Source organism: Macaca nemestrina, chromosome 13 (genome assembly GCF_043159975.1).
Source record: "Macaca nemestrina isolate mMacNem1 chromosome 13, mMacNem.hap1, whole genome shotgun sequence".
In the NCBI taxonomy this organism is placed as follows: domain Eukaryota; kingdom Metazoa; phylum Chordata; class Mammalia; order Primates; family Cercopithecidae; genus Macaca; species Macaca nemestrina.
The window spans coordinates 2048905-2069872 of record NC_092137.1 but is presented as its reverse complement, the minus strand read 5'-3'; the positions used below and the strand labels follow the sequence as shown (position 1 = coordinate 2069872).

At 47.1% G+C, this 20968-nt stretch overlaps 1 protein-coding gene across 31 annotated transcripts in view; it reads left to right on the top strand.

The window, feature by feature from the left end:
* The window catches only part of LOC105497564 (myelin transcription factor 1 like), a 533126-nt gene that overhangs the window by 405450 nt on the left and 106708 nt on the right, over positions 1-20968 (top strand). For 30 of the 31 annotated variants that reach the window (XM_071076157.1, XM_071076139.1, XM_071076141.1 and 27 more), the window contains 4 exons: positions 274-408; positions 5465-5555; positions 7580-7687; positions 13676-13890. In XM_071076157.1, the coding sequence (XP_070932258.1) occupies positions 274-408; positions 5465-5555; positions 7580-7687; positions 13676-13890 (549 nt within the window). The remainder of the gene's footprint in view (positions 1-273; positions 409-5464; positions 5556-7579; positions 7688-13675; positions 13891-20968) is intronic. The other variant, XM_071076158.1, reaches the window with a different exon arrangement.

The window sequence follows — 20968 nt, the reverse complement described above, 5'->3', positions numbered from 1 at the left end:
AAAATAATGAATCAGGGTTAAGGTGAGGGGTAGGCTTTTCTTTTCTTTAGAATAAAAATTAAAATACTTTATGATTCATGGTTATACTGTGTGAGGTTGAAAAAAGTCACCCAAAACCAAAGAACTATCTAAGCAAAAGTCTGATGTCACAGCCTGTCCCCATGACACCTGCTTTATTTCTTTCTTTAGCAAGGTTCCTTCAGATTGTGAAATAATCACATTTGTCTTTGATTGGTAAACATTTATTCTCTTGGCACCTGTTGTCGCTTTTAGATCCCTCAAGAACAGAAAAGAAAGAGAGCAAGTGTCCAACCCCCGGGTGTGATGGAACCGGCCACGTAACTGGGCTGTACCCACATCACCGCAGCCTGTCCGGATGCCCGCACAAAGATAGGGTCCCTCCAGAAAGTAAGTCCACATCTCACTGCTACCCTTGGGGGTGCGAACACCCATGACTCTGTCTCTGTCATCCCTCTTACCTGACGTCATCTCCATCGTACAGCTCGGTGCGACCTGACTTAACTAGGCCCCTAGTTAACTTGATGGGCAACTGATCCAGGATTCGTGGGTGTGCCAATGGCACAGCCCCAGGAGACTGGTGCACCATGAAGCCCACCTCCCCTAACAGAGCTCCTGCACAGGCCTGGGTTCTAGTCCCGAGTTCAGCTCTGACCTGCTCCGGGACCCTGGCAGGTGGCTTCCAGGCATCTTTTCTCATAATTACAGAATTGAATCTGATGGTCTCTAAGACGTCCCTTCCAGTATGAAACTGCCAGGAATCCCAGAGGAGAGAGGCCTTGAGACAGACATTTCTTGCCCAAATATCTGGATTTCTGTACATCATCCAAATGCATATTTAGATCTGAAGTTTTATTGCATTTCACCTGTAAAGTCTGTCTCATGTCATAGTTGTCTCGACATTTCAACACTCTAGGTTCTTCAATAAGGAAGGAGGTTGAAATCAGATGGGTTTTGATCTTAAGCATTCTTTTTAATTAGGTTCTGATCATGTGGGATAAATCCATGAATATAGCTAAATTTTTTTAGAATTGAAATGACATACATCTTTTTTTGTTTATCCTTTCAGCACGTAAAGTATGCCAATAAATTAAATACTGCAGCTGGAATTGATGGTTCAGGGAAAGGCACATTCTCAGGAATTAGCATATGAGTTTAAGGTTCTGGTTTTGAGTCTGTGGCATGGGAAGAGTTTCCCTTACTGTCTAAGACAAGTTTCTAGTGGGGAACATGTCATAACATGGCTTGAGAGACGACAAGATGACCAGTTAATTACTTCAAGGCCCTCTTGAGGACTGTCCCATTAAAACGGGTAACTTTGAGATACTTGAGAGCAAAACCTGTCAGCACAAAGAAACGTTCTCAGGAGCATTTGGGACTTAGGAAGTTTTTGCTGAACGTTTTCCAGTGAAAGATCTTTAGATGTGATTATGGCTCCAGGTTTTCAAATGGCTCCTCAAAATAGCAAACCTGTGTTTTTTGTAACCATCTTGTGAACAAGCCTGAAGAGCCGTAAAAATAAACAAATCAGAGCAAGTGGCTCCAATCCCGTGTGTTACATGAGCAGGAAGATAGCATGGTTTGACAACAGCTTCCATGTACCCAGCACACACTTGGTGCCAGGGCGCAGCTCGCACACAGCAAACACAAGTTCACCTAGTCCCCAATCAACACTGTAGGGCAACACCCACCCTTTCATTCGGATGAGGAAGATGAGAGTCAGAGACTCTGGCACCCTCTCTTTCCAGAGGTTAGCCAACACCTGGCAAATTGAGGATGTGCGACATGTTGTTAAACCAATCTGAGCAGGTACTAACTTGCTCAAGTAAGCTCCAGGCTAAGATGTAAATCCGTATCTGTCTGACCTCCAAACCTCTCTGTCTCCTCTGAAACCTGGGTTTGGTGTTCCGGTTTCCATTTGAACACGTGATGTGACACCCAGCACTTTGCAGCTCTCTATACCTCATCTTCCTCATCTGTAAAGTGAGGCAGGAGGACCAAGCTCTAGTGTTTTAAGAAGAAAGAGTTTCTTTATGTGTTTTTGAGACCTACATATTCACCTTCAAGGTAGATTATCAGCTCGTTTTTATGGATGGAAAATTCTTCTGACTCCCTGTTTTCACAGTACAGGCCTAAATGAAGCGGGAGTGTGGAGTGTGGACTGGCAAGGTGCCCATCACGCCGGCTGCAGGTGCCTCCCAGGGCCGGATCGCTCTCGGAGGCAGGGAGCCTCAGCTCTGCCACGGGCCGCACAGGTGCACGCCAGACAATACAGAGGAGGCTTCTCAGCCTTTGCTCCTGTGCAATTCTTTATAACACTGCAAGCATTTACTAAAATGATTAGAGAATTCCATCCATAGAAGGCTTTTAATTTAATTTTTTTTTTTTCTGGGCTAGTTTCCCCTAATCATCATTTCTGTCCAACTAAATTCCATAAAGAAACCAGCAGCACACTGTGTCAGGACCACCGAGGACACGCCATTGCCCGAGATACCGTACTGGCCCGCAGAGAGCTCCCCGCCCAGCTGAGAGAAGGGCATGGGCACGAGGCTGGGGCTCTGCATGATGCCGGGGCTCTGCACAGTGGGGACTCCACAGCATGGTCTAGGCAGGAGGGAGAAGCACTCCCAGAGTCCCCAAGGCTGCCCTGAGGTGATGCTCCAGCTGTCCTGTGTGAGAGGTGAGGAACCCACAGCATTTTCTAAAGGCTGTTGTAAAAGTCCACACAAGAGATCAGGGCATGGAAAAGACAGTGGTAGTAGGAATAAAAATGCTGGGGCAGATTCACAAAACATCTGGAGATAGGCGGGCAGGCTGTGGAGGACAGCACACGTGAGGACTAAGAGAAGCGGGGAGACCGAGAGGAAGCCAAGGATTGGTGAACTTAAGGACGCCAGGGCCGATAATCCGTACAGAGAGCTGAGCAGCAGGGCCACATTTGGTGGAGAAACTGGGACTTGTATTCTTCCCACTTGAGTTGGAGGAGCTGCATGATATTCCATAGGGTTTGGGGAGGTGGCTCTGGAGGCCTGGGGAGGTCAGGTGCAGAGGTGGCTACCTGGATACTGTCCTTGGAGCAGCATTCGTGGAAACTGAGAATGGAATTGCTTAGGGAGGAGGCATAAGGCGGGAATGAAGGAGGGCCCATAAATGGGAAGTTTGGCCATGAATGTATGGTAAGATGAAGCACAGAAACAGGGCAGGTAGAGGAAAATCAGAAACAGAAAACCAGGAGAGGAAGGTGTTTCTGATAAAGCCCCGTGTAGGAAGGCAACACCCAGGGTGCCACCAAGGTCCAAGAGGAAGAACTAGGGGGGTCGTAGGGTTTTTTGTTTTTGTTTTTGTTTTTTGTTTTTGCGTGTGTGTGTTTTAGACGGAGTCTCACTGTGTCACCCAGGCTAGAGTACAATGGCGCAATCTCAGCTTACTGCACCCTCTGCCTCCAGGGTTTAAGTGATTCTCCTGCCTCAGCCTCCTGAGTAGCAGGGATTACAGGCGCATGCCAACATGGCTGGCTAATTTTTGCATTTTTAGTAGAGACGGGGTTCCACCACATTGGTCAGGCTGGTCTCGAACTCCTGACCTCGTGATCCACCCGCCTCAGCCTCCCTCAGTGCTGGGATTACAGGTGTAAGCCACTGCACCCAGCAGGGTTTCTTGAGTAAAAGCCTCTTGTTGACCCCAAGAGACGGATGTGAGAAGAGGAGAGAGGGATAGGAGCTACACATGCTGCAGAAGTTTGAGAAATGTGATTGAGATGGATGAAGTAGCAGCAGAGTGTGGACCAAGGATGGCAAGCACAGTCCACCTCAGGACGATTCAGGGACGAGGCTGGGAGTGTGCATCCCCACGCAGCAGGAGACAGGGGTAAGGTCCATTTGCCACCGGGACCTCAGGTCAGAGTGACCCATGTGCGCCATCCCCAGGGAAAACTGTGTGTGAAAAGTTTACCATAAAAGGAAAGGAAAGTGCAGGTGCATGTCAGAGAAAAGCTGTGTGAAGGAAAGCATTTGTGTGCTGTTGTCGCATGGTGGTGGACAAATGGTAAAGAAGAAGGAATGAATGAAGTAGGCAGATGGATGTCCTGCAGGAAGGAAGACTGCACACATGCTTCCTGGAGAGGCCTCCCTGAAAGGGAGGAGCAGCACTTCTTCCTCTGGGACAGGTGAGGAAGCGGGCAGGGAACTGTGCTGGGATTCTCTCAGAAAGGAGCCCCCTGTGACCCCCTCCAGCCAGGTCCCAGCACAAGATGAGCCAAAGGTGGACTCACTTTGATCATTCATTTTTCTGACAGCACTTACTAGGCACCTACCACATCCAGGGCAAGCCAGGAGCTGTGGGAGTGATAAAGCTAACACCAAAGCAGAATCTTTGGAAGGGACTGCCCAGCAGGAAGAAGACGGGGTGTGGACTCAGAAAACAGCAACACCATGTGGACGTGGGATTCAGTGCCCAGCAGGCTGCAGGGGAAAGAGAAACGTTGTTCTAGAGAAGGAGGAAAAGTGTAGAAAATACAATTACGTAACTAGGGTAGGCAGATCTGTTTTGAATAGACCTTCCATGTTCACCTGGCCTCAGGTAAACCTTGCTGTCAGGGAAAGCCGCCACCCCATTGCCCTGGAGTTTGGAGACAGCAGGCTCAGAGGAGCAGAGCATCATGCAGACGGGGTCCGTGTGGGGGTCCCTTCGTCCCTGCTAACCTTCCCCCAGAACCCAGAGTAGTGAAGTGTTCACGAAGGACCAGAAAAGAAGGAAGACACAAATAAGTCAGGTCTAACACCACTGCGGGGAAAATTCAAGCAGCTCCCCTCAGCCAGCCGGCCAGTAGCACCCTTGCACCACAAGAGGAGTCCGTGCGGCCTCTCCCGCTTGTTAATTTCACAGCGTAAAAACGCAGAACGCGTACCATTCTAGCTCATTCTATTTAAAGAATAATAAAGCACTAGGTTCCTAAAGGAAGCGTGATTATTTAATTCATTTTATTTAAAATTGAGGTTTGTGGTTCTGTATTCATCTACCCACCACACATTCATAATGCTGTGTGTTTCCAAAGCACAGGGGTGTTTTTAAAATCCGCAGCCTCTGTGTTGTTCTATGGCTAATCAACACTCTGTGCTTATGCATGGGTAACGTCTGCGAGGCCCTGGCTCCCCTAACCCATCAGGAAAGAGTCGGTTCTGTGTTCTCTGAACTCCCAGGCTCCCGGGTCCAGTGCCCCTGCCGTGTGAGGCCCTTAGCGTAGGGTCCAGTCAACCTTCTTTCTCTGGCCTTTCGTGTAGGGTCTGTAGGGTCCAGTCAACCTTCTTTCTCCTCCCACGTGTGTTTTCCTGACCATGCCCATCACAAACGTTTGTAGGACTGTCTGTCATGAGCGACCTGGCCTTTGTTAAATGACTGCATTTTCATGTGTCCTGACTGTATTTTCTCTTTGCCTCTCCCTGTCAAGTCCTTGCCATGCATGAAAGTGTCCTCAAGTGCCCCACTCCGGGCTGCACGGGGCGCGGGCATGTCAACAGCAACAGGAACTCCCACCGAAGGTAAGCCACGCGTGCGGCACTGGTGTGGGAGGGAGCGCCGGCTGCCCTCCATGCCTCCTTCTTCCCGGGGAGGCGGACTGTGCCCCACACGGTGCTCCCCATGATGCTCCCCATATACAGGCACCTGCTCCACTTGGTGCTCCCCATAGTGCTCCCCAAGTGCAGGCACCCACGTGCAGCACTGGTGTGGGACGGAGCGCCGGCTGCCCTCCATGCCTCCTTCTTCCCGGGGAGGCGGACTGTGCTCCACACGGTGCTCCCCATGGTGCTCCCCATGATGCTCCCCATATACAGGCACCTGCTCCACTTGGTGCTCCCCATAGTGCTCCCCAAGTGCAGGCACCCACATGCAGCACTGGTGTGGGACGGAGCGCCGGCTGCCCTCCATGCCTCCTCCTTCCCGGGGAGGCGGACTGTGCTCCACACGGTGCTCCCCATGGTGCTCCCCAAGTACAGGCACCTCCACATAACGCGCAGGAGTGGCAAGCACTCCACGCCCTTGTGGTGCAAACTGGATGGTTTTAGTTGCCCCCCCCCCACCTTCTGGTAGCAGGGTATAGTATCAGGAGTGGAAACCGTGACCATTTACAATGGCTGGAAGGAAGGAGGCCAAGCCTTTGCTCTCCTCCAGGGTGAAGACAGGGCTGTCCTAGTGCTCATTGGACAGGACATGGCCTGGAATGCAGCAAGCCTATACAGCATGTAGCTTGGCTTGACTGCCCTTGGAATTCTGCGGAAACCCCAGATCACAAGTACCGACATCTTCAGAAAACCTACAGATGTTTAGCAGGCTGGGTGGGGGTCTGTGGGAGGCTGGGGTGCTGGAGAAATAGACTCTGGACTCCCGCTAACAAATGTACTCGAAATCACTCTTTTGTTTGTGAACGATTTCAGTTCTCTTTTCCTGTTCTGTTCAGACTTGATAAGAACTACTCAGCTGCCCATAATATTCTGTTCTTATCTGATAACTTTTTATTTCCAGAGGCCGAAAAGTGATTCTTTTGAAGTTTGTCTGACAGTCTATGGTTTTATGAGTTCACATAAAATTATATCTAAAAGAAGGAAACTACTATAAGCTTCACTCTAATTTTTGTTTGTCTGACTGGCAAACCTGGTTCTTTGTGTTAAATTTATAATGAAACAAATGACCACTGTGCCCTCCAGAGACATTCAGGTGTTTAATCTGCAGAAGCAGGAAATGATCGACAGGTTGGAGAGGTGTGGGCTGTGTGCTGTTCGATGCAGCATCCACAGTGTCAGGGCCTCCGTCAAACCTCAGCACGGGCGTGTCTTTGGGGTGTGACATATATATGGGGGGAGCGTCTGTGCATATGAGCAGATATGCGTGGAGACACCCACAGAGCAGGCACAGTGATTTCACATAAAGTGAGCCTGCACACAAAAGAGCCCAGCTGCTGTCTCCTCCATCTAGACGAAGCCTGAACTATTTGGCTCCACAAAACATTTTATTGCAGTCCTAGAAATCATTCTGCTTTCCTCTCCACTTTCATTTCCCTGCTTGTGGAGAACACCAAAGGGCTAAAGTCAGACAGGCCCCCCAGAGGCCACAGTCAGTAGCATTTAGGAAATCAGCTTGGAGCTCCATCTTCTGGTAACAGTCAGTTCATTGCCATTCATGGGCTTAAAAACTCCTCCTACCCAAGCTATTAATTCTTCATCTCCAGAAATGGCGAGCTCTCCAGAACGAAATCTGTCTACCGTTTTCACCAGCTATGTCCTCCCGAATGCATGGAGCTGGGACGCTCTCACTGGGAAGGACTGAGTACACCTCACACAGCACTGCCGCCAGCATTCTCTGCTGGAGACAAGCAGAAAGCATGCACCTAGAAACATGACTGCCTCCCCCTCTCCCAGTCCACCCATCAGGATTGCCCATGCCAGGCTTGGGAAACCACCCCTCCCCCACAGCTCCACCTGCATCAGGGTCCTGGTATTAAGGGAGGATTGGTGTCCTGTGAAGGCGTCTGAGGCGGGACCATTCAACCCGCTTTCTGTGATTGCAGCCTCTCCGGATGCCCGATCGCTGCAGCAGAGAAACTGGCCAAGGCACAGGAAAAGCACCAGAGCTGTGACGTGTCCAAGTCCAGCCAGGCCTCGGACCGCGTGCTCAGGTACCCAGCAGGAGTGCGCCGTCCGTCCGTGAGCTCTATCCACAGTCCGCTCCACACCTCGGAGCGCTGGGGACACCTGCTCAGGGCATGTCCTTACAGCAGCAGGGACTGGGACGGGAGGGTGGGGCCGTGCTGAAAGCCGGGGCTGGGACGCCTCACTCCAGGCCAGGCTATATGAGGGCAAGGGTGTCATTCTCCCCCTGGTGTCTGTGGACTCATTGTGATGACTTACATGAGAGAGTTGGAGGAAATCGTTTCTGATTTTGTTTCTGGACCTGGTGTTTCATGAGTCTGAGTGCTAGATGAAAGGGAAGCTTTGAAAATTAATGAGATGCCCAAGGTAATTTTCTCATAATTTGGAGGAGAGGGCCTCGCACCAACCTGCAGGCGGGTGCTGATGTTTCTGACAATGCTAGGGGTATGAGCACCCCGCGCATGCGTGTGGAAGCTCTCGCATGCAAAGCCGGCAGAGCTCCCTCCTGTTACGCCCAACACCCTGAGATGTAGGTGGGGGTAGGTATTGTCACCTCCGTTTGGCAAGTGAGAAAACCCAGAGTGCAGAGATGTTAAAAGACCCGAATGTTACCGTGGGTCAATCAGTGTTACAGTGTTACAGATCGTCCGCCTGAAACCACTGTTTTATTTAAGTTTTGGGAGGACAAGCTCCCCATGCACACAGCCCTTCTATACATCCTTCATTCTTACGTGTTGCTTCACATTCTCATCCACGTGAAAACTATGACAATTGCCACTTATCCTGCCTTTTCACACAACATCACTGCAGAAACACGCGTCCTTGTCTCCATGTAATCATCCTAATTATCGTCTTCACAGGTACGTATATTCTACTGTTCAGACGTACCCCCCAGTGCCAAAACTAGGTTCTAACTTTGAGGCATTCAGGCTGTTTCCCGCTTTTACTATTAAAGAGAGCGCAATAATAAAAATTTCTTTCATATATACAGCACTTTGCCTCCGTTACTCCTTTGGCTACTCAGAAGGCTGAGAGGTGGGAGGATTGCTTTGAGCCCAGGAGGTTAAGGCTGCAGTGAGCTGTGATTTCACCACTGAACTCTAGCCTAGATGACAGAGCAAGACCCTGTCTCAAAAAAATAAAAAAGTAAATTATTTCTTTAGGATAAATATCTTGGAACAAATCACTGGGCAAACAATATGAATACACTTTTTGTTCTTGAGTATTATTTCATAACATCCCAAGAAGCTTCTAACATAGTCATTAAACTCCCTTCCTCCTTAAATAGAAAAGTTAAAATCTTTATAGAAAATTATAAATATTTAAGCAAAAATAAGAAAACAAAACCATCTACGACCATCAAGAGTTAACACCCCAATAAATTGTGGTGCAGAGTTTTCTGCGTTTGGGGGTCCCGGCCCGAAGTGCCCCCAGAGCACCCATCTCAGGGAACCGCCCCTTCAGGGAAATGCACCCATCTTCCCTATGGCAAGACCAAACGCTGAACAAGCCATAGGCCACCCTCCGTCTCCCCACCAGCCCACAGCTAATCATTGGCAGCGTGAAAACCGCCCCCACCCACCCAATAAAACAGACCAACCCGCGGGGCTGTGTAATCCAAGAAGGGATCGTTATTAGTCAAAGGAGAATTTGAAAGTTGGTAGGGAGACATTTCTTGCTGAGGGCTTTCAATAATTTTCTTCAGCCTACTTTGGCCAGACCTCCAAGAATCTGGAAGAACTCTAGTACCTGGCCGTTCTTGAGTCACCAGGTGACTGCACTGCCCACCTACGGGCTGCTCTGCTCCCGGGGGCCAGCACGGAGTGAGGATTTCAGGGAGAAGCTCACAGCAGCTGGAGACCGACGAGGCATGCATGTAATTGTGAACACCACCTTGTCCAAACAGCCTCCACTCTGATGTTTTGCCTCCTCACCTTTGGACGCTGAGTTTCTCTTCCTGAAATGCTTTCTTACCACCCCCCAAGCCCCGCCCCGCGGATCTTAACCTTAAAAATCAACCCATTCTGTAAAACTGACTTCAAACATCCCTTTCTCCATTCAAACGTAACTGAATTCCATAGCCTGGAGTGTTCTCTCTTCTCCGGAATTCTCATAGCATTTGAACCCTTGAAATATGATCACATCACCCATGGTCTTTTGTGTTTTTTTAATTAAAAAAAAAATTTAGAGATAGGGTCTCACTCTGTTGCCCAGGCGGGAATACAGTGGCACAATTATGGCTCACTGCAGCCTTGATGTCCTGGGCTCTAGTGATCCTCCCCATTCAACCTCCTGAGTAGCTGGGATAATAGGCACACACCACCATGCCTGGCTAATTTTTTTTTAATTTTATTTTTACTTTTTTGTTTTTTGGAGAGATAGGGTCTCCCTATATTGCTCTGGTGAGTCTCAAACCCCTGGGCTTAAGTGATCCTCCTGGCTCCGCCTCTCAAAGTGTTGGGATTACAGGCATAAGCCACCATGCCCGGCCTGCCCCAGCATCTTTTAAAGCAAGGCCTAAAGATTTATTCATTTATGCACCGTCATATTATCTGGGAAAATGTCTCAAGAACAATAGACAATCAATTATTACATGATTTTATTGATTTGACAAGAAGTAAATCGGCTAAATTAATGAAATCACAATAAATGTATTGGTGATTTGGTAAATAAATTGGATTTTTAACCAATATCCAATTTATATATATATATAATTGGATATATATCCAATACTGTTATAAAAGTATAGATATGGCTATCAAACAGTCTAAATTCTGACTTTCTTTTCTTAAAAAATCCAGTAATCAAAACTTTGTAACTGCACCAAAACCAATATAAATTTATGAAATAATGAGTAAAGAGAGAGTATCTACATGGATGCCTATTAAGTCAGAATTTATAACAGCAACAAAATCAAAAAGTTGGAAAATAGTTAAATAGTACAATATTCATTGATTTCAATATCACTCTGCTATTAAGAACTGTTTTAAAGCCTGAGAAACAAAAAGGAAAATTAAATATCATGTAAAATGGAAACATAAAATATGTAAAAGCGTAAGATTCTAACGATTTAAGTAAATATAAAATGCATGAAGTCAATCATAAAAAATACACGAAAACCTTAAAAGTTTTTGTCTCTTGAAGATCTACAGGCAATTTTTTAAAAAATAGCCTTTGTGTCTTCTAAATATTTTTTTCAGTGAATCATAAAAAACCAAAACATAATCATGAAAATAATCATTAAAAAGCAAGACAGTAGTTTTAAACCTGTTATCTGTAAGGCAAGTATAGCTGATCGTGGTGTGCTTGTGTGCGTCACCTTTAGGAAGAGAGTAAGGACTCGAGAGAAAATATATTTATTCAGACACACAAGAATACTTGTGGAAAATGAGTTAGGAAAGGAACAGATCAAAACCCCTCAGGTTTCCATCCCCAGGGAGAACAAGCAGAATATACCGTCTGCACGTCTGTTGCCAAAGAGTTTCCTTCCTAAACAGCACACATTTGTACTTGCTGATATCATGCTTTCATACATCTGCTAAAATTTCACATTCACGCTAGAGGTACAGGCAATATTTGCAGATCTTACTGATGCTAGTAATCAAGAAATAGGATCTTACTCAAACATTACTGTCTTCCTCCAGGCGTGGTGGCTCACGCCTCTAATCCCAGCACTTCAAGAGGCCGAGGCGGGTGGATCACCTGAGGTCAGGAATTGGAGACCAGCCTGGCCAACATGGTGAAACCCTGTCTCTACTAAAAATAGAAAAATTAGCTAGGCATGGTGGCAGGAGCCTGTAATCCCAACTACTTGGGAGTCTGAGGCAGGAGAATCACTTGAACCCGGGAGGTGGAGGTTGCATTGAACCGAGACCGTGCCATTGCACTCCAACCTGGCAACAGAGTGAAACTACATCTAAAAAAAATGACTGTCCTTCCTAAGCTGACTGTGAACCTCACACTAATACATGAATTCACCACCTTTTGTTTCTTCCTGCTTGGTTGGGTCTTTAGTTGGAATACATTTTACATAGTTTAGAATGCCAAAAATTCAACAGTAAACTCTCTGCCTTTAAAATTCACTGTTTTGTTAGCTTTATAGTGTGTAAAATGATGCTGATGTGAAAAGGTCTCTATTTTTTTGAAAATGGATCACTTGATGCCAAGGGTTCAAGACCAGCCTGACCAACTTGGCAAAACCCTGTGTCTACTAAAAATACAAAAATTAGCCAGGCGTGGTGGCTCATGATATAATCCCAGCTGCCTGGGAGGCTGAGGCAGGATAATCACTTGAGAAAAACACAAAGATGGCCGATGAGACTGTAGGATGTTATGATTAAGAATGCATCTATGGCCGGGCGCAGTGGCTCATGCCTATAATCCCAGGACTTTGGGAGGCCTACGAGGGTGAATAACTTGAGGTCAGGAGTTTGAGACCAGCCTGGTCAACACGGTGAAACCCCATCTCCACTGAAAATACAAAAATATTAGCTGGGCGTGGTGGTGGTGCACACATGTAGTCCCAGCTACTCGGGAGGCTGAGGCAGGAGAATCGCTTGAACCCAGGAGGCGGAGGTTGCAGTGAGCCGAGATCACACCACTGCACTCCAGCCCAGGCCACAAGACCGAGACTATCTGAATTAAAAAAAAGGACATGTCTATATCTGAGCAGTTCTTCAGTGTCCATACCATGAAGCCTTGAGCCCAGTGAGACTGAGGAGCTGTCAGTATGAAGGACAGAACGCAGGACCCTTAGTGCACTGTGGGACCCTGCATGGTTGTGTCAGAAAAAGGACATTAGTGGAAAAACTGGTCAGATCCAAATACAGCCTCTAGTTCAGGAAAGAACTCCATGCTAATGTTAATCGCCGGGCTTTGCTCTTGTCTTATGGTTATGAAGATGGTCACGTTGGCGGAAGTTGGTGGCAGCGTGTAAAGAAAACCTCTGCACAAGTTCTCTGCAAGTCTAAAATTGTTTTAAGTATAAAGTCTAAAAACTTCACTTATGAGCTAGACAGATGAAGAGGTGGACCTACACACACACACACACACACACACACGCGCGCGCGCGACACAGTGTCTATGAGTGAGCAATGCCCTGGTGTCCTTCCTTTTTTATTTATTCATTTATTTATTTATTTATTTTGAGACGGAGTCTCGCTCTGTCACCCAGGCTGGAGGGCAGTGACTGGATCTTGGCTCACTGCAAGCTCCGCCTCCCGGGTTCCCGCCATTCTCCTGCCTCAGCCTCCCCAGTAGCTGGGTCTACAGGCACCTGCCACCACGCCTGGCTAATTTTTTGTAGTTTTAGTAGAGGCGGGGTTTCACTGTGTTAGCCAGGATGGTCTTGATCTCTTGACCTCGTGATCCGTGCACCTCGTCCTCCCAAAGTGCTGGGATTACAAGCGTGAGCCACTGCACCCAGCCTGTCCTTCCTTTTAAACATTTTATTCCAAAGACAATAAGAAATGACTACTAGGTAAAAATACTGAATGCATAGTCTAGTACTTGACAAGGTGCATTACCACCTAGCCTACCTCATTGTCCAGTTAGGTACACTTTGATCTGATTCTGTCTCAGTCTGTCCCTAAGAGTATTTCTTTACTTCCTCTTACTTTTTAAGCGGAATTTCTTATTGACGCAACGTCTTTGTGTATAATTCAGCAACTCTTTGTAACCACTGCAAAGAAAATTCAGGACTGAGATTGTCCCCATCCTCATATTTCATGTCATCACCATGCCTCCAGAGCTCTTACAGGAAAGAAGGAAAAGGGAACATATTTAAAGATTTTATTTCTTGTCCTTTTTTATTGCCAAAGTTGACTTTTAGGCACTTTATCTGGTGCTATGTAATTAAAACACACTTTGTCTTTTCTTCAGAAAATAAAAAAGTTGTAGTTTTAGTGAAAGGTAATCCATCTTAAAAGGTAGGATATTCTAGTTTTACTGTGAAGCTCGTCGTGTGCAAAGCCACAGGAAAGCAAGCTGTTGTTTGTTGTCTTGTTCACTTCCAGGCCAATGTGCTTTGTGAAGCAGCTGGAGATTCCTCAGTATGGCTACAGAAACAATGTCCCCACAACAACGCCGCGTTCCAACCTGGCCAAGGAGCTCGAGAAATATTCCAAGACCTCGTTTGAATACAACAGTTACGACAGCCATACTTATGGCAAGCGAGCCATAGCTCCCAAGGTGCAAACCAGGGATATATCCCCCAAAGGATATGATGATGGTAGGAGGTGCACACTCTTCTACATGAGAGACACGTTGCCATTGATGATGATGTTGTTGTGTATATCAATGTCCTACAAGTTAGTTGAGCGGTGGTGGTCACTCGATGGGTACCAAAAGAACAGGATGTTCGTAGCACACCCCGGAGCTGAAAGCCCCCCAGGTCCACACAGCTGTAGGAGAGCAAACCTTCAGGGGAAGGAAGGTGATGGTTTCCCCGCAGTCATTCTGAGGCAGCGCACTCGGCTGCTTGTGGAATGTGGAGAGGGAGAAGCGATGGACTGGCTCGTTGTCTTTTGTGGTACTGGGAAGACAGTACCCTTATCTTAATACGCTTCCTTTAAATAAATGCCTGAGGCAGACAGTGCAGGGGGAGCCAGCAGGCAGCCCTCGGCTCCCGGGAGCTTTGAGGAGCTCTGCACCCATCTCCTTGGTGTTCTCAGCCTCGCATGCACATGAGAACCATCCGGGGAGATTTTTTTTTTTAATTCTTATGCCCAACCTGCCCTCATGACCAGTGAAATCAGAATCTCTGGAGGGCTCCCTGCACGACACGATGACATTTTTGAGAAGCTCACCAGTGATTCCCGTGCAGCCAGAGCTAGTGGCCTCCTTGTCACCCAGCCTCTTCGCAGCAAGACCAGGACCTGGGTCCCCCTGTAACTGGGGACGATGGAGCAAAACAAGGCCCAGCCTGGGGTGCTGCCGGCGGAGCCAGAGCTTTGTTCCTTGCTGGCTGGTGGCTGCCGTGGCACCAACAAAATAGAGCTCATGCAGCAAACGCAGGGCCACGGGCTTCACGGGAAAAGGGTGGTTTATTTTGACTAATGCTTATTTGAACCACTACCAAGAGTGTGAACTAGTTACCATTTCACTACAAAGCTAGTTGGTAAGTAGTTTTTCATTAGAGGGGAAGACTGTATTTATTTAATTTTTTTTATTTATCTAACTGTGTGTCTGCTTTAAATTCTAGGCTGTATAGACGTAATTGCCAAGTTTTACCAATTGGGACTTGGGGTGTAAATGTTCTGATGATTTAGAAATCTTGTCATGATATTCTCTAGCACAGGGGAAGGAAATAGTTTTTTTAAAAAGGTCATCAAGCTTTTCTTTGAAAAAGATATTTAGGGCAGGGTGCAGTGGTTCACGCCTGTAATCCCAGCACTTTGGGAGGCTGAGCCAGGTGGATCACTTGGTGTCAAGAGTTCAAGACCAGCCTGGCCAACATGGCAAAACCTCGTTTCTACTAAAAATACAAAAATTAGCCAGGCATGGTGGCTCATGCCTGTAACCCCAGCTGCTCAGTAGGTTGAGGCACAAGAATCGCTTCAACCTGGGAAGCAGAGGTTGAAGTGAGCTGAGCTAGTGTGCTGCTGCTCTCCAGCCTGGGGGACAGAGCAAGACACTGGATCAAAAACAAAGAAAAAGATACTTAGTTAAAATCACAGTACGCACACACAGTATTTAAACTGAATGCTTGGGGAGTTCAGAAACCATTTTTATCATTCTACAGGAATGACCGCACATCTTTCTAAGCTATGGTATTTCTTGCCTTAATAACAATTTATTTGTATAATGAATGAAATGTAGTATTTCTTGGAGCTATCATATATTGGTCAGAAACACGGACATAAATGGATAGAAGGAGTGACTGTAGGGTATAACAGAAATAGTTCTGTTGGTTTGTTGTTGGGTTTGTGATAATTTCAGGTTTCTTATCATCTCATTTGTTCATCTACAAGTGAAGAATCAAAAGAAATTAAGTTCTCATAATTGAAGGCTGTTTATATGATTTCCAGTTCATTGACATTTTGCCGGGATTTGATCCATTCTTTCATTAGAGGTTCATTTTTACGCACCTGTTTTTTGCTGTTCTTGTTCCGTGTGGGCTGATTTCTTTCTTGAGCTTCATTGTTAAGGTTAGACTCCAGCCTGAGAAGGAAAGGGGGCTTCTGGGTGAAGCTGTGAGCAGCAGAGCAGTCTCAGGGCCACGGTGCCTTGAGGGGACCCGAAGTCAAATCCACTGAGCATATTCTCGGTGCTGTTCTTGGGAGCCAGATGCTACTGGACAAATTAGCCCAGCACGGCATGGGTTTCCTCGGGAGCAGAGAGGAAGCAGGAGTGTCCTCTGCTGACCTCGCCAGGCTGCAGTGAAGATCAGCCGAGATGGGACGGGTGCGAGGATGCGCTCGGTGGCACCGTCACATGTTAGTTACTGGCATTGACCATCACATGCCCGGCAGAGGCCCTGCTGTGGACACTAAGGCTGAGCCATGCTTTGCAGCCGACCCCCTGGAAACAAGCTGTCTATTGAGCAGACAGGCTGAAAGCTCAGTGTTAGGGCTTCGGGAAAACAGAGCAGAGGAAATGCAGCCTCTTACCACAATGTAGTGAGAAAATGAGCCGACCCTCTGCTTATTTGTATAGATTTTAGAGGCACAAGTGTTACGCAGATGTATCGTGTGGATGTGAAGTCTGGGCTTTTAGTGACACTCTGTTTCCATTTCACTAGACTCATCTGACAGATTTTAAAAGCATCCTGGAAAGTGCCCACTAGGACAAGACTGGCTGGTAGGGTTGTTGTTGGGGTGTGATCCGAGGGGGTCCAGCCCCACTCCTGGGCACCGGGTGGCAGATTCTGACCGCAGAGTGACTGCTGCCTGCAGGTGCCCTCCAGTGAATCTTGGCCAATACTTGCTTCAGGTGCACAAAGAATTGACTTGTTGCTTCTAAAAAGAGACAAAGAAATGGTTCTGTTGTAAGGGAGAAAAGTACAGCTCTTAGCAACCAAAGGTCAAGGCCATGCAGATACAGAATGAAATACAGCATAGGACCTTCTCTGCAGCCTTGGAGAATCATCCCTTAAATCATACCAGCTGTGATCAGACCACTCACAAAATCTTCACTTCACCAGCTGCATCCTTCCAGACATAGCACACCAGTGCTTGCTGTCCACCTGACCATCTGTGTTTATGTGTTTGTCTGTGTGTCCATGTGTATGCCTACCCATCTGTCAGTCCATCATTCCTTCCCTCAGGATACACAAGACAGTGAAATACACACTGGTGCCCAGTGAAGTGAGGAGTCCCTCTGCCTGCAGGATTAGCATGTACTTTACCAAAGTGGCAAACTTTAGATGAGATCATAGAGTTTGAGCAGAAATCATACAAAGGTAGAGAAACACACAGGATGGTGAGCACAGCCAGTGGTCTGGAGGCCAGGACGGAGACCCATGAGAAGGAAGAACAGGGAAAGCTGCGGGGGCTTCTGAGGAAGGGGCTTCACGTTGTCTGTAGGAAATAGAAATCCATGCAGGGTGACGGAGGGGCTGCAGGGAGGAGGACGGAGCATCCACTGGGGCATCTGGGCCCTGCCCTCTCCCAGGAGCTCCAAGCCACAGTCCCACCCCCCCTGTTTTGTATGGTGAGCTAAGAATGGCTTTGACATTTTTAAAGAATTGGAGAAAAACACAAATGACAAATAATATTTTCTGATATATAAAAGCTATGTGAAATTCCGTTGCCATGTCATGGATAGAGTGTCATTGGCACCTGGCTGCCCTCAGGGCTTGGTGGGCAGGCTGCGGTTGCTCCTATAGTACAGGGCAGAGCCAAGTGGCCACAAAAACGATTGCAGAGTTCCCAAAGCCTAAACATTTGCTACGAAATCCTCTCCAGAATAAGTTGCCACCCCCTGGCCTCATATGTCTCCACTTTGCTCTGTCTCCAGGCAACACACCCCACCCTTGGGGGCCTAGTCCTGTCAGGCTCCCAGCCCCCGAGTGGGCTCTGCCCGTGTTCTCCTTTTGATTATTCCCAGCTTCCAAATTCGCCAGCACTCAGACCTTCCCATCATCTTGGCACTTCCTCTTGTTTGCCCCCTGCCCTCCTGGCTGCACGGACGACTCTCCTGACTACCTGGGCACCTGTAGGCTCCTCTCGTCTCTCCTGCACGAGCCCTCTGGAGTGCACCTCCCTGGCCCTCGGTCTCCAGTCCCATCACGCCCACCTGCAGGGCTCCCTTCTTCCCTCCACCTGGCTGACATCCCCACGGCCTCTCTACCTGAGCAGAGGCCACTCCCTGGTGAAGTTCTCTCCTCCTGTGGGCAGTGCGAGGCCCTTCCTACCACTCTCCATCTGCCTGCATCCATGGAGCTCGATGCCACACTCTGCCCCGCATGGCTGCGTCTCACCTCTCGGGCACTGCCTGCCGGGACGGCCTGTCTTCCCATGGGCCCCAAGCTCCTGCTGGGCCACAGTTGGGTCTGCAGATTCGCTCCACCCTCTAGGGCCTGGGCAGGCCAGGCAGGCAGTAGCTGTGCCAAGGACACTGAGGAAAAGAAAGCCTGACACCGAGACCCCGACGCCCCTTGGACATCAGCTCAACTCCAGCAAGTAGATCGTGTGCCTTTGAGATGTCATCCCACAGGCTGGAAAGCTCTGTTCTTTCCCATGTAAGATTAGATGTCTGTATTTCAACTTACTTGAAACTCTAGGTGGAAGTGTGTAAAGACCATGAGACTCAGTGCCACAGACGAGGGCCTGAATCAAGTTAGGTCTAAAGATTACTGGGTCCCAGCTAGTGGAGACATCTTCATGATGGACATCTTGTGATTGCATTTGTCTAGGTTTTCATGGAAATTCATACTGTGGATACATGTTTATCTGTTCTCTGCAAGAAAAGGTGAATCCATAAGGCAATAGACATTCCTAGGAGAATGAGGCATGTACATTTAGTAAGAATTTCATGAGCAGAGTAGGCAAATGAAAAAGTCCTACCTGGAAGGTTTTATATCTTGTTGTTTTGGTTTATTATTATTATTATGTCAACAGCTGTATTTAATCACACAAATCCTGTGTGCTTTACCTTTTTTCCTGCAGTAGAGGAGACGGAATGTTGAAGAGGTGTTTTTAGGATGGTTTAAGATCCAGCGGCTGCTCCTGTTTCAAGGCAGCTCTGGCATCTAGAGTTAAAGCTACTGCATTGCTCGTAACATACAGTGATGTTCTTGGCGCCTGGAAGAACATTAACACATTCTTGTCTGCTGATGAATTGAAAAGCAATTTGATCAAAAATAGCCTTGGGCCAGGCGTGGTGGCTCATGCCTGTAATCCCAGCACTTTGGGAGTCTAAGGCGGGTGGATCACAAGGTCCGGAGTTCAAGATCAGCCTAGCTAACATTGTGAAACCCTGTCTCTACTAAAAATACAAAAATTAGCCAGGCGTGGTGGTGGGCACCTGCAATCCCAGCTACTTGGGAGGCTGAGGCAAGAGAATCACTTGAGCCCAAGAGGCGGAGATTGCAATGAGTCGAGATCACGCCACTGCACTCCAGCCTAGGTGACAGAGTGAGACTCTGTCTCAAAAAAAAAAAAAAAAAAAAGCTTTGTTTGCTGAAAGAAAGTGTATTCTGTCGTTGTGAAACTGCTCTCATCAGACCAAGCATCCTCCGTGCTGGAAGAGGGGGAACAGAGCACCCCCAATCGGAAGCCCCTGCTCTGCAGCGCCCCCTGCTGTCAGGGCACTGAGCAGAGCAATGCTGATTGTGGTCCAAAAGATACTGGCATGAAGGGCTATGCTGACATTTTACAAATAGGGATAATTATTAGGACCAAAGACCTTCCTTTCCTGAGCAGTTTCAACTGTAGGCACTCATTTTTATTTTTGTTTCAATTAAAACTTTCAAATGATTTTTTAATATTCAATAAAGGATGCATGTGAAAGTAGATGCTGTCTTCGCTGCCCATTTGAGTGTAGTGAGTCGACAGGCGCATCAAAAGAATAAATCAGTCACCGACTAAAATTTGGTACTGTCCACTTGGCATCATCTAGCTGTAGCATCTTATGAAATAAATATCTGGAAAAGTCAACGCATCGTCACATCTACATTTTATAACTTCAGGATAATTTAAGGTGACTCAAATAAGATGAGAGGAAGAAATGCAGAGAGTCGTTTTAGTTCAAAATTCTTTGAAGTAAAATGTTGCCACATAGAGGTAGCATCTTTCTTTCTTGTTTCAACTTTTATTTTAGACACAGCGGGTACCTGTGCATGTTCGTTACACGGCATACTGCACCCAGGTGGTGAACACAGTACCCAAGAGGTAGTTCTCTAACCCACGTCCCTCTCTAGTGTCCACAGTGTCGATTGTTCCCATGTTTATGTCCCTGTGTGCTCAATGTTTAGCTCCCACTCACAAGTGAGAACATGTGGTACAAAGTTTTCTGTCCCTGCATTAATTCATTCAGGTTTGTGGCCTCCAGCACCATCCATGTTACTGCAAATGACATGATTTTATTCTTTTTATGGCTGCATAGTATTACACAGTGTCTGTGTACCACATTTTCTTTATCTAATCCACCACTGATGGGCGCCTAGTTGATTCTGTGTCTCTGCTACTGTGAAGAGCATGGTGATGAGCATACGAGTGCATGTGTCTTTCTGGTACAACGATCTATTTTCATTTGGGTAAATACTCAGTAACGGGACTGTTGGGTCTAATGGTAGCTCTATTTAATGTGCCTTGAGAAACTTTCAAGCTACTATCCAGTGGCTGAACTAATTTGCGTTTCCACCAAGAATATATAAGTGTTCCCTTTTCTCCACAGCCTCTCCAGCATCTGCTGTTTTTGGCTTTTTAATAGTAGCCATTCAGACGGGTGTGAGAAACTGTCTCACTGTGGTTTTGATTTGCAGTTCTCTGGTGATTAGTGACGTTGAGCATTTTGTCACATGATTGTTGGCCACTTGTATGTCTTCTTTTGAGAAGTGTCTGTTCATGTTCTTTACCCATTTTTAATGGGGTTTTTATGGTGTGCTTGTGGATGTAGTTGTTCCTTATAGATGTCAGATATTAGGCCTTTGTCATCTGACATAGTTTGTGAATATCTTCTCCTATTCTGTAGGTTGTCTGTCTGCTCCATTGATGGTTTCTTTTGCTGTGCAGAAGCTCTTTACTTCAATTAGGTCCCGCTTGTCTATTTTTGTTTTTGTTGCAATTGCTTTTGGAGACCTAGCCAAAAAAATATTTGCCAAGGTCAGTGTTGAAAAGGGTATTTCCTAGGTTTTCTTCTTAAAT